The sequence below is a fragment of the Leptopilina heterotoma genome, unplaced genomic scaffold (assembly GCF_015476425.1).
Source record: "Leptopilina heterotoma isolate Lh14 unplaced genomic scaffold, ASM1547642v1 Lhet_6, whole genome shotgun sequence".
Lineage (NCBI taxonomy): Eukaryota > Metazoa > Arthropoda > Insecta > Hymenoptera > Figitidae > Leptopilina > Leptopilina heterotoma.
This window is the reverse complement of record NW_025111137.1, coordinates 4,073,344-4,092,846: the sequence shown is the minus strand read 5'-3', so window position 1 is coordinate 4,092,846 and position 19,503 is coordinate 4,073,344. Positions and strand designations below refer to the sequence as shown.

Genomic DNA, 19,503 nt, shown 5'->3' with positions numbered 1-19,503 from the left:
CAACGTGACAATACACACGAGAAAATCAATGCCTTCTGAAATTGCCTTGTTCAACATGGTATTCACTCGTGCCGAATTTCATTAAACAGATTCTCCTCTGAATCATCACAGAGAAAAAGAAATAAAATTTAAAAAAAAAACAAAGTGGCGAGCTGACAAGGAAAAAAGGAATAAACTAAAAGAAACACTTCGCCTAATCGAAATTGAATCGCGATAATCGACGGCACAAAAATCCAGGATTTTCTGCGGATTTTTATCGATGACAAGACCAACACGCTTTTTCAAATGGACGAGAGATCGAAAGCAATTTTATGTATGCCTCTCCCCCTTCTTCATTCTAGATCTTAGATTTCTTATTTTGGTTCTTTTCTATAAACGAAAGGCGACGGTTCCGAGCACTCGTTACAAATTGATTAATAATTTCCTATCGTTTTGAAAAATCTTTTCAATTTCTTTTCACACGTGTTTCCATTTTCTTCCGGCATTATCCTCAATTTTTTTTTTTCTGAAGACTTGTTAGAAAGAAATAGTTTTTTTCCTTTTAATCAAAAAATTGACAAACTAAAAATTTTTCCGAACAATTTTTGCCTAAATGAAAGAACCCATTGCAATTGAAAATTGCAAAAAATGGAAGAGTGGATAATAAATTAGGTGCCTCTACCTATCTTTGGGTATAATTTTTAAAAAAAAATTTTTTTTTAATATCGAAAGTCGGTAAAGTAGATTTTTTGGTGCTTTGAACCGTTTTTTTCGAACACTTGGATGAAACGAGACCAAGAAAATATAGATAAATTATTTGTTTCTTTAGGTGCGTCCAAGAGACTGAAAGTGTGAATGTAGTGGACACTGCACCCTATTTTGTCACCTTTGTTTCACTCTCTCCCTGGATGTCATATCACGATTGAATAGTCATCAAATTATACTCTTCAATTAAAAAAAACGATTGTTAGAATCTTCCACTCAGAGTATTTTTTTATTTAGAATTTATTTTTTCTAAAAAATTCATTTCATCAAAGAAATTTTAATTTAATTTTTAATTTCAAGTCTCGACATTTTCATTATATATAATTTTTTCGTATTTATTTATTTTTTTAAAATTTTATTTATTTACAATTATTACAATTATTACATAAAAATATTTCAATGTTCGTATGAAATCCAGAAAAAAATGTGAAACAAATCTAATCGGGAAAAAAAAATTCTCTCTACGAATTTTCATTTTTTTTTTAAATTGACGCGACAAATGTGATAAAAAAGCAAAATCGAAGTTCTTGAAACTGTTTCGATTTTTTTTTTATTTCCATCCCTAGACTGTTAATAGAATCCAAAAATTCGGCCTAAAAAACAAGTAGAATTATGTAGGCAGCTAAAACAAAAACAGTTTCAGGTACTTATCGATTTTGAAAAATTTGTGTAAATGTGTGCTTTAAGAGCTATGAAGATAATTAATGTTATTAATTAAGTACAGTAGATTATAAAACAGACACGATTATGCGTAATTGAATAATAACTCGAGAGAATTGTTAAGACATTTTCGAATTTAAAATATTGTTTATTGCGTCAAAATAAGTTTCAACATATTTCCAAAATATTTTCCTTTTATTCTACAACTGTATCCAAAATATGGACTCTATCTTATGCAGTGCGTACGGTAGAGAGTCAGTAATGAATCTCGAATTAACGCCGCAACTTTTATTTATTTTTTAAAAATAAAAAAAAAACACTTAAATTTACAAACTTTATGGTTTCTAAAATTAAAAAAAAAAAAAACGAAAAAAATGTGTTGAAATTTATATCATTTTTTGTGTGAATCATTATTTAATTTCGAGGATAATTGAAACACCTCGAAATGTCGCAAGTATTAATTTCACAATTACGCGTCATCACATACACACGCTCTTGTAAATAACATTGTATTACGTTAAATATATCCGTCGAATATTATATAGAAAATTTAAGACTCATTTCACCGGGTAAATGAAAACGATTATTATTAATATTACATTAATTATTAAAATTATAAATAAGTATACTCATAAACAGGACAAACAGAGAATGTACATTCGTTTCAATGTAGTATTTGCGAAAAGTCTCGATTCTGGAATATTTCAATTGTAATTTCCAACAAAACTTAATCGAGATTTACTCATTGTCAGTAGATCTGTACCGTGATTTATACGATATGTATTTATATGATCTATAAAAAAAAATAATCAAGCGAGGAGAAAAAAACAAAAAACTCGTCAACGACAAAGACGAAAAACCACTTTTAGAAAGTAGAAAAAGTAATTAAGACACGCCTTATATTATAATCTTAATTTATTTTAATAGTTTGTTGTGTTTTTTTTATTACAAGTACACCATTGAAAATGGTAGCTTGCCAGTAATGATGTATAGGTAACTGTTAGAAATTAATAATAAGCAGAATGTCAAAAAAAACGTGCATCACGTTGAGTTTTTTACGTTCAAATTTTTTTCCAAAAACTTATAAATTAAATTGCTTAAAATTCATTTAAAAAAAACAGACTACATTTATAAAAACTAATTTAAAGAAATTTTATTTTTATTGAAAATATTTAATTTTAATTTTTACAATTTTTTAAATACGTTTGCAGTGTGATATTTTTTAGAACTTTTTTTTCAAAGGGTTAAAAAAAAGAGTAATACTTCATTATACAAAATAAAATATTTTAATATTTTTGGGGGGGTCATTTTTCTAGTCTTGTCAAAAGTTCGACTTGAAGCACACGTCATTCTGTAAAGAATAAGGAGGCTATAATTCAAATAAATAATAAAGTTATAACAGAACAAAAAAAAAGTACACGAACAAAGAAACACTAGTATTGAAAATGTTACGAAAGTAACGAATAACATTTATAAATTTAATGTGTAGACCGGCCAACTGTATAGAAATATTGTAAACACCATCTAATAAACAAAAAAAATTCTGTCTACTGTCGCAAATCGTACACCATTCCTACGATGTATTATTACAGTATTTCTAACGCACTAATTAAATAGAGACATGTTAGTACGAAATTGGACTTTAATTATTTTTTCCCATTTCCTATAGTTTTAGGTATATTTATTCTTTTGCAATTATAATGATTTTTTTCTTATCTTGAAACTTTGAATGAAAAAAAAGTTTACTTTACTTAATTAAATTAATTAATAAAAAATTAAATAAGTAGTAAATTCAAATATTCATTACATAAAAATTTTGCTTTCTTTTTGAGATTATTAATAAAATTTTCTTTCTCGTGAAGGAAGCAATAATATGCGCTTTAATATTTATAAATAAATATTTGCTGACCAATCGATTCGTTTTGATGGAAACAATAAGGTTATCGCTCTTTCAGAATCTGCACTCAAAATTAAAAAAAAACCAAAAAGTTACGGCCATTTTTTTTAAATACCGCCACAATGGATCTGCCATTTTGAAATTTAAAAAACGGACTTCAGATTTGTAATCAGTGACCCTAAAAACCCCCGAGTATGGAATATTAATCGAATCCGATAAATTTTTTAAAAATTCGTCCGCCATATTGTATCCGCCATTTTTAATTTTCAAAAAATAAATTCAGATTCGTAATCAGCGACCCCATAAACTCCCAAGCAAATAATTTCAACTGAATTTGATTAACACTTGATCCACTTGCGGTACTACCGTCAGGCCTTAAACTTCGCAAGTGGTGGTCCGTTTGTACTGCTTCTTAACTTGCCATTAATCCGCTCATACAATGTCCACATTTTGAACCATGGTAGACACCATGTTATCGACGTTGATTTCAAAGCCAATTGCCGCAAACATGGACATTTTATCATGGTTCTCTCTATTTTCTTTGCGTCCTGGACAAAGTCTTCTGTGCTTCCTCTAAGGTAGTTCTGAAGATCTTGCAGCTTCCTGACCCTGCGACGTGGTTAGTTTTCTTCTTCCCGTCAAACTTCTTTTCGCATAAGAAGCAGCATGGGCTCTTCTAACAGTCTGCTGTCTTGTGGTCGGCTTCTCCGCACTTGATTGAAGCACGCAGCTGATCTATCTACCGATTTACCATCTTTGCTTATATGGCCATAGCCAAGGTACCTATGACACCTTGTGACCATAACTCTATTTCTTACTGGACAAGACAAAAAACCAACCCTTATGTGGCCGAGATGTTCCAGCTTTTTTGCATCTTGTTGTGTGGTTACTACAATAGCGAGCTTAACAGCTCGCTTATTAGGATCTAGGACCGTTACTTTTCTGCTTCCTACAGGCATTGCCGAAACTCTATAAAGGGCCTCCTGGATATCTGTTGGCTCTGTAAGACAATCCAGATCGCGGATCTCCAAAGTGGTTGGCCGGTCCACAAACTGCACCTTACCCAGGTCACCAATCACCCTAGTCACCACATTGGTAAATGTCTGCTTATCAGAAGAATTTCTAAGTTTGATAAAGAGGTCTCCGTTCTTGGTGGGTACAGCTCCCACACAAATCGTATTGCTTTTTTCTGGATTCACCTTTTCAAGGATCTTTCCCAGAATTGCTGTGAACGTCGAACCTTCAGCCACCTTAACGATCATTCATGACTCCTTTTTTGTTTGGTCCTTCGCCTTTTTTAGAGAACCTTCATTCTTCTTCTTTTTTGAGTTTTTAGTCAAACCAGGACTGCTCCTCTTCCGCTTCTGATCTTCCAAGACGACATTTCTTAACGTTATAGCGTTAAAGCGGTCGTGTCTAACTCTTCGATCTTGTCTTGATTCCTCTGACCACGCCAATTGTTGATAGAACCTCTCGTCTACTTTTTTTGCAGCTGCGTGCTTCTCCTTGATCTCCTGTATGAGTGTTGTTATGCTTTTCAGTCCGTTCTTGATATTCATTTTGACGTTTTTCTGGACATCACAGGACTTCAGCATCTTGCTGACCTCTTCCTCCATTCTTTGAATTCAAGCTTGCCCCTCCTCCCTCAGCCTTATAGCTTGGTCTCGATCTTTATTGCAGCCAGCAATGTCATTAGCCGAAGCATTACTGAAGATAGAAATGCAGCCTGCTTGACTTGTAACCCTGCTCGTACTTCCTCGTGTATCTACTCTGTCCAAGACAATCCTTGGTACCACTAAAGTGTTGTTGCCCTCCTGCATCCTTGGGCCACTGGTCACCGTCCTCACGTCAGGCGCTTGACGATCGGAACCAGTGAGGGATTTAGCCGAAGCATTACCCCGTAGGTACTCTTCCATGTTTTTACAATCGCTCATACTTGATGTTTGTCCTGTAACGAGGGACGCTTGTAACTAACTTCAATTTTCATATCCTGAAATACTCTGTGGTAAGTCCAATTCATGTCTATTTCATTTTAATTTATCGGAGTCTATTAATTCCTTTGAATTTTGCAACACTCTGAGGTAAGTAATTCTTTTAATATTTATAGTATACAGTTTACATAGCTGCGCGGAATTGCTGGTTGTTATTTGTCAATGAAAATTGGGGGATTCAAAACTTCAGATAGATTTTTTGACGCGTAAAATAGTAAAACGGTATTGCAAAGATTTAAACTGAGCTTCTTTTCGACTTCTCCAAATAAAAGCAAAATGATTATTAGCAAAATGATCAATCCTGTCGATGAAATTCTAATTCTAACTTATTTACATGATAGTCAGGTTGCTGCCTAATAGGCGCTAACTCTCCAGTATTTTTTATGAGACCACATCTAATTTTTTTGTATCAGCATTCAACTAGCTTAAACAATAAAGCAAATGCCGAACTTATTCTTATTTTATTGGATAAATTTACATCGCTACAATTTTACTAAGATTACAAAAATAAAAGTATCTAAAATGTCAAGTATTACAGTCGTGATGAAGGCTCTTCTGAATTAATCTCATGAAGTACAAGAAGTTTTGATTTAAAGTAAAGTCTGTGAATCTGTAAGTATTAGAGATTGGGAAGAACAATTGTAAAACTGTTCTAAGAGCCACCTTGGGTGCTTGCAGAGCCTAATTTAGTTATTCGAGTAGACTGCTAATAACATTTACTCTGTGCACGCTTCACTGGACCATTCGGAACTGAACAGTTGCAAACTTGATGGACCCTTCCTAATTCAATTGAGTAAGTTTCCGGTTCCTAAAGTCACGATATATATTATGCCAAGAGGAAATTCTGCTTTACTTTTCAGCAACTTGCATATATATATATCTTTCTTTAAAATCAAATTTAAATTCTAAAACTTCGTGGGGGCCACTTTAATAAAATGATAGAATTGATTTTGTGAATAGCTCAACTGGACTGACTTACTGGAGCAGAAGTAAAAAAAATATATCAGAACAAATATTATATTTTTGAATTAAAATATTGAATTTAAATTAAATTTTTTATCATAAGTATTACTTTCATTTCATTGATAATTTTATAATCGAAATTAATAGAAGTTCCACGAAGGTAGTGAATATAAAAAGTATGAAATACTATTTTTAGTCCATCAATTAAAAGGTTTATTCAGCTGAATTAATAATATTTGATGTTTCTTTTATAATGTTTGTTGCAAAAATAATGTGCATTTGTAGTTAAAGTCATTTTAACGAGAAACGCTTTGGTAGTTACTTTCGCACAACCTTCTTCCAATACGAGTTACTCTATTTGTACAGAGGAGCGGAGAGAGCTTTTCGTTAAACGAAGCGAAAAGGAATAAATCAAGGAGAGCTCAAAGGCCAGACATCAGAGAGTGTAAATGAAAACGTTCTTAAATTTCGTATCTTTGAAATGTTTCGGTAGCTGCAAACATTTCATGTAGTATGGCGCAATTAAGATATTACTTTCAAAAAAATTAAATACGCAACTTATTTCAGTAATCAATGAAACTAAAATAAATCCTAATAATAGTAAAGTATTTCTGAAAGTAAAAATTATAACCAACCAACAACTTATTTTTATTTATTATTCTTATTTCTGCAACTACATTGCGATGTAAAAATCTAATCTTTCCTTACTTTGTCATTCCATAACACTGACATAAGAACATCTCTCTTTAAATTTAACCACGTGCTTCTTCCTCATTCCAAAATAAATAAAATAAGAATATCTTCCTTTACCTAATTTACATATCTACTCGTTTCTTAATAAGGATTTGCACCGCTCATCCTATGCAACGAAAGGAATTTTCTCAAAAATTTCCGTATGAAAAACTCATGAAATATGTGTACAGTGCCGCTCAATAACTTTTGCCCACCCTACAGCGATTGAAGGCTTTACAAAAAGTTTTGTATTTTGTTTATTATTAAAGATAAAAAGCTCAAAAAGGTCTCTTTTCAAAGCTCTTTTCCTGAGCTTTAACACTTCATAAAACCAAAATTAAAAAAATTAATTTGTTAATGTTTAAAAAATATTATTGCAACATAAAATTTTTCGTTTTTTTTAAAGTGATACAGTTCAATAGGAAATGGTCGCATTTTTATCCAACACATATTTTCTGAAAGCTAGTTTTATCACCTTTAAAATGCATTTTTTAAAATTTTTATACGATAATTTTTAAGATAAATATGATTTTTTGTTTAAAAAATAAGCCATTTTTTCAATTCGTGATAACTCAAAAACGGTTACTTTAGGAAAAAAATTTTAAGAACATAAATTGTTCCTTTTTGTGTGCAGAATTAGAAAAAAAATATTAAAAATTTTTATTTAAAAAAAATTTTTTTTAAACAAAAAAATTTTTATCATTTTTTATATTTTTATGTTTTAATTGTAGAAAATCGCTTTTTACACTCACTACAACAAGCAAGAAAATTTTTCATCGTATTTATTTAATTTTTTCAATAATTTTAACTCACCAATTATTTAAATAACTTTTGATATAATACTTATTTATTATATTGAGTTTGTAAACGGATTAAAGGTTCTTACTTTGACGATTGTCATTTTCTTAAAAATAATCGTATAAAAATTTTAAAAAATGCATTTCAAACGTGATAAAACTAGCTTTCAGAAAATATGTGTTGGATTAAAATGCGACCATTTCCTATGAAACTGTATCACTTTAAAAAAAACGAAAAAAAAACGAAAAATTTTATGTTGCAATAACATTTTTTAAACATTAACAAATTAATTTTTTTAATTTTGGTTTTATACAGTGTTAAAGCTCAGGAAAAAAGCTTTGAAAAGAGACCTTTTTGAGCTTTTTATCTTTAATAATAAACAAAATACAAAACTTTTTGTAAAGCCTTCAATCGCTGTAGGGTGGGCAAAAGTTATTGAGCGGCACTGTATAATATGAAAATTTTTCACTTTGTTAGAAAGTATTCAACTCAAACTTTAAGCAAATATTGAACCCGAAATTTCATGCAATGTGCAATATTGTATTTATAATATTAAGGCTTATTAGCTAGCAATTTCCAACTGCTACGACACTTATAGTAATTTATGTTTGAATACAAATACCAACATAAAAAAATTGTTTTCAATAATTTAGGGATTTGTAAAGGCAGTAAATTCAGTTCCATTTTTGCAAACATATGCAAAGCACTTATCTTAGGTATAATCTTCTTTACGACTATCAGATAAGATATTAACTACTCCTGAATCAATTCATTCGAAGCGAATAAGTATCGGAGTGCTTTCGAATAGACCTTTAACATGAACAATTTGTAATCAATATTATTTATTTGAGGAAGCAAAAGCGTGAATAAAAACGTTAAAAAATAAAATACAGTGATATTTAGTGCATCATGTGAAAACTTTAACTATTTAAAAATTACATTAATCAAATAAATTTGTTTCAATTTTAAGCAAGTAAAATTTTAACGCTAGATATAAATTCAATTTCAAAATGTAAGTAATATTCTGGTTTCTAATTGCAAAAAGAATATTTTTGACTACTTAAAAATCAAGAAAATATAATTTGTAAAGAAACGCTTTTAAACATTAAATATTTTTTTAAAGAAATTAAAAAATCATAAATTAAAAAATTGTAAATATTATTAATAAATAATGTATTAATTCACTGTTTTATAAAACGGAAATATTTATATTTAAGGAAAAAGTCTGTTTGGAAAGTTCCTCGTGAGAGTCAAATATGTGTCAAAGACCATCCAAAAAATAGAAATCAATGTGTACAGTGGACTCTATTTATTAGTGGTAACTATAAATTAATTAAAACATATTTTAGGTTTTATTTTATAAATCTTTTAAAAATATGTAAGGAAGCTTCCCTCTTATTAAAATAACTTTTATACTAACAGAGTGTGTTATATTTGGATTGTTTTTCATCCCCAAAAATGAGAAGTGGATTTTTAGTGTATTCTTAAAGATATCAATCTGGGAAATCACGGGGTATTCTCTATTATTTTGTTCAGTGCCTTCGGAAAAGTGGTATCAATTAGAAAGACATTGATAATTTCACATGATATCAATTTTTTTGAAAGGTGCATCAATATTCCCAATTGTCATTTAACTGAACTCCCACTTGTCAAACTGACGTTAATTAGAATTGTCTACTTAGCATAACTACCAGTTGTCTTAACTGTCATTTTACCAAACTGATAATTTCCTCATTTTTATTGTAGCTCAAAATGAGAAAAGGTTAAACCCTACGAGAAAAAGTTCCTGGTAATGTTACCGAGAAATTCCAGGGAATCACTCCTGGGAAATTCCTAAAAACTTTCTCACGGTCAAAGATTGCTCGGCACCAGCTATAATGACTGATCCAATTCCTGTCCAATATGTTTTCTCTTCCTTTTGATTCCATCTTTCTATGACCTCTTTAGCTTGTTATGTCGGACTCAACGCACAAAATATAAGGATAAAAAATAAACCTTGCATACCACGAATACCGACTAAAAAAAAACTTCTTGATCCCCTGGGTTTCGAACCTTTTATCCACCTACGGAACTACTTAGTGGCTTCAGACTTCATAGATGAATGGTCCCATGTAGTCGCTGGCGCGACTCTCCCGTGCCGCTCTTGTTCTGGCCTTATTTCCTTCTTGTTCTTGACAAAGTCTTCCTTGCTTCTTCGAAGGCAGTTCTGAAGACTTTGCATCCTCCTAATCCGCGACATGGTGGATATTCTCCTTCTCGCCGAACTTTGCCTGGCATAAGAAGCAGCATGGGCTCTTCTTATAATCTGCTGCCTTATGGCCGGCTTCTCCGCACTTAAAGCACGCAGCCAACCTGTCTACTGCTTGGCAATCTCTACCTATATGGCCATAGTCAAGGCACCTATGACACCTTGTGACCATAGTTCTTCTTCTTATCTTGCAGGAGACGAACCCAATCTTTATGTGCCCGATTTTCTCCAGCTTATCAGCGTCTTCCTGACTGGTGACCACGACAGGGAGCTTTGCTTCTCGCTTGTTTGGTTCTAGAACCTTCACCTTCCTACTTCCTGCTGATACCGTAGAAGTTTTCTCCAGGGCACCCAGTACGTCTTCCTTTTCTGTAAGGGCATCCATATCGCGGATTTCCAACGTAGTTCGCCGGTCCGCCATCTGCAACTTACCTAGGGCTCCAATGAATCTCGTCACCTCCTCGGTGAATGACGCCTTACTTGAAGTCCCTCCAATTTTGATAAGAAGGTCTCTTTTTTTAGTAGGCACAGCTCCCACAATCCTTGTCTTACTGGCCTCCAGGTCAGCCTCTTCACGAACATTCTTCAGCACGTTAGCGAATGATGTTCCTTCAGACACTTTAACGATCATTGTTGTTCGTCGTTGTGGCTGTCTTCTTCCCTTGACTGATTTTGACTTTGGTGCCGACTTGATACCCTTGCCTTCAGTCCTTTTAGGAGGTCCATCCTCCTTCTTCCTCTTTGTGTCCTTCACAAACTCTGGACCACTTCTCTTCCGCTTCTAACTCTCCAAGACAACGTTTCTTAGCATTGCTGCGTTGAAACGGTCACGTCTCATCCTTCGGTCTTTGTGTGCTTCTTCTGACCAGGGTAATCCCTGGTAGAACTTCTCTTTTTTTCTGGCCGCTGCTGCGTGCTTCTCCTTCACATCCTGTATGAGCAATGTTATGCTTCTCAGTCCATCCTTGATTGTCATATTGACATTTCTCTGGACCTCACAGGATTTCAGCATCTTGCTGACTTCATCCTCCATTTTTAAAATGCTCGCTGCCTCTTCCTCCCGCAGCTTAATGCATTCCTCTCGATCTTCATTGCAGCTAGCAATGTCAATCGCAGAAGCATTACTTAAAACAGAAATGCAGCTGGCTTGACTCGTCACGCTGCTCCCTCTATTCTACCTACTGCAGAATGTAGGGCTGTTTCTACGGAGAAACCAGCTTTATAAGCATGTTGTCCTGAATGTAAAGGACAATCCTTTAAACACTCCTGTGTAATAAAATTATCCACCCAAATTAATCAAATTAATCAAACCCAAATTAATTATCCATCTAAAGCCTTTATTATAATTATAATTAAACACAGTGGCAGCCTAATTTAGTCAGTAAGAGAATCTTCATCGCTCACAGCATCCCACACAGACCTGGAACAAATCGCAATGTCCAACACATCCTTTCTGTTAACAGAAATGAAAGTTGGTTCATTACCCTAATTTAAAATTTTTAAATTCCTAAAAATCTTGACTTTATCGTTAATGTCAATGCTACTTCATACAACAAGGTTCGCATTGACATTAAAACCCATCATCAAAAAAAGATCTTGACGTTGACAGCAATCTAGAGCTTCTAGACTTTTTTTTATCAAAACGGATTTAAATATTCTAAATCAGAGTAATAAACCAATATACAAATTGTGTTAACAGAAAGGAATTGTTGGATATTATAATCTATTCCAAGACTGTGTGGGATAGTTTGTAGGACTGAAGGGTGTTAGATAAAGACACAATAATTTGGTTTCTTCTAATTTTTACTACTTTTCTAAAGCATAGAGAAAAATGAAGGTGATTCCCCAGATCGAAATCTACAAAAAAAGAAAAACATTAAAAAGCGCAGAAATCAATTCTTCTTTAACATCAGCTTTTAACATATTTTTATTTTTCAGTTTTTCTAATGAGCCTTGGACTTGCATCGTTAGAAATGTGGATGACTCCAGCTCTAGCATTTTTAATAAGCGACGACTTTAAATTTCGAATTTCAGAAGATGAAATTTCAGTGCTAGCTTCCATCTTCAATGTAGGCGAGATTCTTGGTTTTCTCACGTATCCGTTGTTAATCGATCGTTTCGGCCGAAAGTACACCCTAATTATCTTCGCATTCCCTCAAATACTGTCGTGTACCTTAATTTTCATTGCTAAAAACATAATAACACTCTACTCAGCTCGAATTATTGGCGGATTTAGCCTAGGTGCAATGCTTGTAACGCAAATAATATTTATGAACGAAGTAGCAGATGAAGATAATCGTGGCCTAATAATGTCCATTGCATGGTTCTCGTCATCATTGGGAAGCATCAGTTCAATGCTTCTTGGTGCTTTTCTTTCATACGACACAATGAATTTAATAATTCTATTAATTCAACCAGCATTTATTATCCCCTTTCTTCAAGTTCCAGAGTCGCCGTATTTTTATTTGAAAGTCAATCGCGAGGATGAGGCAATTGAAAGTTTATCGAAATACAGAAAAAATAACGATCCTCAATCAATAATCTTGCAAGTGAAAAGAATTCAGGAAAGTATTGAGGAGGAGAAGGGCGTAAAACTCACTATACGAAACATTATCCAAAACAAATGTTATCGAAAAGGATTTATTATAATAACAAGCATAAAATTGGGTACGCTTTTCTCCGGTAATGGGGTCATTCTAGTTTACATACAGGAGATATTCATGTACACTGGATTTTCTTTGGCACCGGAATATTCAACGTTAATTGTGACAACGTCGTCAATTGTGTTTGTCGTGCCAATTCTCTATTTGGCTGACATATTTGGCAGACGATATGTCATTATATATGCCAGTATCATAAGTTTCATAAGTTTATTTTATTTAGGTTTATTTTTCTTTATGAAAAATTATTTACAAATTGAGAATTTATCATCCATCGCTTGGACACCACTGTTGGCAATTATTATTTTTATTATAACAACTGATATATTAGTTAGTACGTCAATGATACTTTCTGGTGAAATATTTTCCATTCAAGTTAAAGGTCCTGCCCTGTCTTTTATATACATAAAAACAAAAATTGTTGAAGTTTTGTTGAAACTCAGTTTTTCGAGTTCTATTCGAACTTTTGATATGTACGGTACATTTTGGACATATGCGGTTGTTTCATTTTTATTTTTCATGACCACTTTAAAATTTCTACCGGAAACCAAAGGGAAAAGTTTAGAAGAAATCCAATTATTACTGAATTGAAACGACATTTAATAAAACGTTTAACAATTTTTAATAAGTTATGAAAAAATGTATTAAACGAAATTTTCAGATTAAATTAATTGCTAGTTTTTTTAGTTTTTTTTTTAAAATAGTATGACAAAAATTAGATTAATTTATGATTTTTGAAATGAATTTGTTTCTATACAAAAGTTTATAAATGATATATATTTATTAAGTCCTGACGTTAAAAGTTTTTTTAAAATTTTGTAAAATGTTTTTTGTCTGATTTTTACGTAATTCAGAATGATAATTTTAATATGACAAGTCATTCCGCGTGCATTCTCTGTACCTGTCATTTACGATTCACATTGAATAATTGTAAAAATTGCGATACAAAAAAACTACAGATAAGATTCAAGAATACGTGGTAGAAAAATAAATAGACGGTTAGAGATATGAGTATATCTAAAGTCAGCAAATTACCACGGTCATAATAAAGTCTCTTTCAAAGTTAAGTACATAATACTCGATTTTTTTGTACTAAAACAAATTTATAAACAATAATAATAATAAGAATTATGAAAATAAATTTTATACGTTCGTTATTCAAGAGAAATCATGTGTGGAAAGTTCCTAGTGAAAAAAATGAAACCAGTGAAATTCTTGAGAAGAATGGAAGTAATTGGATGCAATTTGTCGCAGTCATTAGTGGTAAATAAATTATTATCAACCCAAATTATATTGTTATACTAAATAGTTTTGAATATCTGAATAAATATAAAAATTTCCTTAAAAGTTTTCGAATTCATTGAATACAAATTTTGAAGAACATAATTTTTAAATGATTATTAAAGGCCTGATTGATATTTATAGGAAAAATTAATTTTAGAATTGACACTAATTACATTTATTTTAAAAACATTGTGGCTATTTTAAGAAAAAATCTGATGAAACTTGTAGTAATGATTGTCGTTATTCGTACACGATAATAAACAAAATTTTCTGGTTTTTTATCGTTCATCCAGAAATTCATTATAATAAAATTTGTATATCAAAAAGCAGCTAGTATAGTTTCAAGTCCGCAACGTTTTCAGAATCCAAAACGAACACAAAATACAATATGATGAATTACTTTGGCCTTTTTAAATTATACGAGGGTAACTATCACAATTTAAAAAATTGTGTAAACAAAAATTCTATTAAATTAAATAATTCTTTTTTAATTTTTAAAACGTTGCAGACTTTAGCCTTATAAGAATACAAGAAAATCAATTTTTGGAGCACACCCACCAATTTTTACCCCTTTTCTACAAATGATAATTGCTTTTCGTTATAGTAATATAATACAATTTATAATAATATATTAATAATAATATTATCAGATTTTGAAAATTTTAAATAATGGATTAAGGTAGAATTCTACTTCTAGAGCCCTAAAAATAGCGAATTTGATAAAATTTATTTAAGAAGGAAAAAAAACTTATTTATAATAAATATTATAAATAAAATTTATAATAATAAACTTTATTTGAAATGTTCGTAAAAGTTTTTTTGATAAGAAATATAAAAATACACTTGACTTAAGATACATTATACTGATAGACACGCAAAATAATGCAAAGATCGCGATCGGACGAGGATATTCTCATAAGATATTCATCGCTGAACACGAATCTGATCTCCAAAAGTGCCCATAACATCGAGATTTTGAAAAAAATGGACTTGAAAGTCTCAAAAAACCCTGGTCTTGCCCTTTTTCGATCACGTGTAGAGAATAATGCCGAAGTGCTAAGAGTCTCTAATTAGACTTAAATTAATGCTAACTGTCAAGTAATGAATCAAATAAAACCTTAGGCTTTGAATCAATCAAAAATTTTCATTTAATACATAACTTCGGCTTTCACTTTAATCGCGACCATAGATAAATAAAATTAATAAGTGGACCATTGTATAATACTTTTGCCTTCAAGCCACGCTTGTTAGGCCCTAGGACCGCGACCGTCATTCTTCTACCATCTGATGGTGTTCCTAAAATTTTCACCAAGGCTTCTTGGACTTCGGCATTGTCAGTAAGGCAATTCCAGTCACGGATCTCCAGTGTATCCTTTCGATTCGCCATCTGCACCTTACCAAGCTCTCCTACAATCCTTGTCACCTCCTCGGTGAACTTCTCCTTACCTTGTGATCCTTTTATTTTTATAAGAAGGTCATCTTTCTTCGTAGGTCTTGCTCATACTACTCTTGCCTGGCTGGCATCAGGTTCAAACTCTATTTTAATCTTTCCCAAGGCATCAGCATAACTAATTCCCTCAGCTACCTTGACAATCATTGTTGATTCTAGCGGTAGCGTTGGTACCTCTCTGCCTGGGTTTGCATTCGACGCTTTGTCGACCGTACCCACAGACGGTTTGGGAGGATTCACATTCTCCTTCTTTTTATTTTGTCCAATCGCAGTTTCAGGACTGCTTAATCTCATTTTCTGTGACGCTATAGCAACGTTTCTCAATGCAATTGCATTGAATCTCTCTCTTCTGCGTTTTCGTACCTGTCGCACCTCCTCTGACCAGAATAAATCTTGATAGAGGCGCTCATCCTTCCTTTTCGCTTCATCGTGCTTTACTCTGATGTTCTGAATGAGCGATTTTAGCCCTTATCCCTCTTTAATAGTCATATCGACATTTATCTGCACCTTGCAGGTCTTCAGCGTCTTCTTAACCTTCTCTGCAATGATATCAATACATGCTGCCTGTCCTTCTCGTAGCTTAATGCATTTGTCTCAATCCTCATTGCAGCTTGCGATGTCAAGTTCAGATAAGATGCTAAAAACAGAAACGCAACTGACTTGACTCGCTTTGACTAGTTCATCCGCTTTATCATTGTCAATGAATCCACTGTGACCATTGTGCACCCATAAGGCCCCTTAGTACCGTGTCCTTTACAAGCGCCAATTTAGTTTTTGATGTCTTTAATTCAGGGCCTGGATACTATAACAATCGCTGCCCTTGGTTGTAGGGGATAATACCAGCCAGGCAACAGTGAGCGCCTCTGGGCCGTTCACTGCTTCCTGACTGGTACTATCCCCTACAACCAAGCACAGCGGTTGTTATAGTATCCAGGCCCTTAATTAGACTCCATTCCACCAAACCACACGAGCCTGGAGAGCTTGTGAGCTTCATAAATTCATAACAGTGTGTTCGGTTGAAGACCCCAACTGACGCTTGTATTCCTTCTTGCTTTGCCAAAGGGCAGCTTGAAGTTTCTTGCACTTCTCCCCAGTGAGAAATGAAAGATCTAATCGATGTCTAACATATCTAAAAAGACCCATTTAGATGTCGAAAAGACGTCGTTAGACCTTTTATTTATTACTGGGTCCTCTAAGTTATTTTTCCACAGCAGCTTACTATCCCGGATTACCCTTAGATTTTGCCTATTTTCCCTGCTCTGTAAACTAAAGCTCTTGCACAGAGTTTTCCAATTTTACCGTCTGGTATAGATAACAACTTCTGTTTTTACAGGATTTACAGATAGATCCACTTTTTTACACCTTCTATCAACCCGGTTTAATGCCTTTTGTGAGTATTGCATCTAGATGGGGACCACGAACGATTAATAAATCCATCCACTATCAAGGACCACAGCAAAGACGAAAGAAGTCCTCTCTAGGGAGATCCACAGTTAAGTATTCCTTCCAGGACTGATTCCCTTTCGTTGATAAGAGCTGTCCCTGTTCTTTAACATATGACAAGTCCAATCAACAATTACTGCAGGTATATTAAAAGCTATCATAGCTCCTTTTATAGACTCTGGAGAGGCCTGAATAGAAGCCTCTTCTATGTCCATATAAACATCTACAGCAAAACCCTGGTTTTGTAGTTGTTCATCAAAGAGGTCAACTACTTTGGCCAAGGCTGTCTCCGTAGAGCATTTCGCTCTATTGGCGAAATTTCTATGTAGCAGACACCGCTTCAGGATCTCACAGAGGATATATCTATTCACTAGTCTTTCAACTAATTTTAGAATAAAAGATGTGAGGCTAATAGGATAGAAATCCTTCGTTTAGGTTTATCCGCTTTTTCCCGCTTTGGGTATGTACACAACTTTCATACCCCTCCACACTTTTTGGACATATCGCCGAGTCAGACTATTCATATATTAATTTTAAAGAGGAATATATCAGCTACAATTTAAAACCAGAAATTTATTAGTTGAAAATTACAAGAAGCTTGTAATATCGTCAGCTAATAATGATTGTCACAAATACGTCCATAAAAATTAAGTATACGCTGCGCCAAAGCATGAAGTTATTGAAATAGCCCTTAAATACCAAGAGGGTGCTCCAAAAAGTGATCTATTTTTTGTACAATCCTACAATTTTTAATTATTAAAATTAATAACTTAAATTTCAGAATAAACTTATGGTTAACGTCTATTTAAATTACAGTCAGTACTATGAGCATCGCATCAGGTGCATTTGAAATGTGGTTATCACCAGCATTACCACATTTAATAAGTGACGATTTCAAATTCAAAGTGACATCAGACGAAATTTCCTGGGTGGTTTCTTTATTCAATGTTGGTGAAATATTTGGTTTTCTTATACATCCATTTCTAATAAATCGAATTGGACGAAAGTACACACTTCTTGCATCCGCTTTACCACAATTCATAGCATCTTTAATACTCTTTATGGCAGATGATGTCAGCATGTTATATGCAGCACGAATTGTTGGTGGAATTGGTTTTGGAGCTGGTGGAGTTGCACAAAATTTCTACATCAGTGAAATAGCTGATAAAAATATTCGTGGACGACTAGGCGCTATTCCAGCCTTAGGATTTTTAATTGGTACAATTAGTATTTTAGTTACAGGAGCATTTACCACCTACAATGGAATGAATTTAACGATTATGTGTTTCCCATTGATTTTCATGGCGACTTTTAGTTTTATGCCGGAATCACCTTATTTTTATTTGCAACGGAATCAAGACGAGGAGGCATTGAAAGTTTTATCAAAATTCAAAGGTGTCAACGACACACAGACATTGAAATTAGAAATAAGTAAAATAAAAGAAGTCATCATTGAAGATAGAAGAAATAAAAAATTTGTTCTGCGAAGTTTAATTGAGAATAAACGTCACCGGAAGTCATTAATAATTGTAGCAATTTTAAAAATAGCAGTCGTGTTTTCTGGAGCGAGAGTTATTGCAACGTATTTTCAAGTTATTTTCAGTTACACCGGATTTACCTTGGGACCTCAATATATCATGTTAATCATGGCACCAACAGTCGCCATTCTCATTGTCCCAACGATTTTACTGGTTGACATTATTGGTAGACGATTGGTAATTTTATATTCAAGTATTGCCTGTTCATTGAGTCTGTTAATTGTCGGTTGTTTCTTTTTCTGGAAAAGTCATATTGATTCAAATGATATGAATATATTTTCATGGATTCCACTGATCGCTTTGGTTGTTTTAGATATCGGATGTATCGCTCTTGCTGCAACTGCTGGTGTATTGGGAGTCGAGCTTTTCTCGATTCAAATCAAAAGCACTGCTCTTACGGTATTATTTTTGGAAGGTCAACTTCTTGAATTCTTGACAAAATTCACCTTTGAAAATCTCACCAACAATATCGGGATTCATGGTACTTTTTGGATATACTGTGTATTGTGCTTCGTATTTTCACTGGCAGGTTTCTTTGTCACGCCGGAAACTAAGGGCAAAACTTTAGAAGAAATTCAATTACTGTTGGATTGAATGTAAATGAACAAAAAATAAATAAAGATATTAAAGAACATGACACAAGAGTAGGAAATGAGAAAATTTGAAAATTTGGTGCGAAATTTCTAATAGAAGTTAAATTAAAAAACAATTTAACAATCCGAAAAGACATGAGATTTTTTTATAACTTTATATTTGTACTAGTTATAAATTACTTTCGAGATTAATAATATAATGGAACTTGTACTCGTAATTTTGTAGCTAACATTCGAAGCAGAATAAATCATAAGTTAATTTATTTTTAAATAGTGTCGCACGTTAATAAAAAGAATGTCTTTACATATGAAGCAACTTTTTTTTCCACATGTCAAAAACATTTTTTTTCTTCGTAAATAATAAATCTTTATGAAGAAAATTTATGAACGTTGTGTATTTACAAAAACTTCATTTATATCTAAAGTTCGGAAGAGTTTCTTTCAGTCGTTTCTCAGAAAATTAAACTGGTTCAATGAAACTACTTCATTATTTTCACTCCCA

General features: G+C 32.8%; 2 protein-coding genes across 3 annotated transcripts; both read left to right on the top strand.

The window, feature by feature from the left end:
* Positions 1 to 8,553: 8,553 nt before the first annotated feature.
* LOC122509103 (facilitated trehalose transporter Tret1-2 homolog) lies at positions 8,554 to 13,414 on the top strand. The gene is made up of 3 exons (XM_043622883.1): positions 8,554 to 8,797; positions 9,003 to 9,103; positions 11,972 to 13,414. Coding segments are annotated over exons 1-3 (1,416 nt in total). The 5' UTR covers positions 8,554 to 8,795; the 3' UTR covers positions 13,285 to 13,414.
* A 24-nt stretch (positions 13,415 to 13,438) lies between these two features.
* On the top strand, positions 13,439 to 19,309 carry LOC122509100 (facilitated trehalose transporter Tret1-like). 2 transcript variants are annotated; one of them, XM_043622875.1, is made up of 3 exons: positions 13,439 to 13,956; positions 17,687 to 18,585; positions 18,722 to 18,976. In XM_043622875.1, exons 1-3 carry the CDS (start codon positions 13,824 to 13,826, stop codon positions 18,842 to 18,844), a joined length of 1,155 nt encoding a protein of 384 aa, XP_043478810.1. In that variant the 5' UTR covers positions 13,439 to 13,823; the 3' UTR covers positions 18,845 to 18,976. The 2 variants fall into 2 exon arrangements, with proteins under 2 accessions (XP_043478810.1, XP_043478809.1); XM_043622874.1 differs by having other exon boundaries at positions 17,687 to 19,309.
* The last annotated feature ends 194 nt before the right edge of the window (positions 19,310 to 19,503 follow it).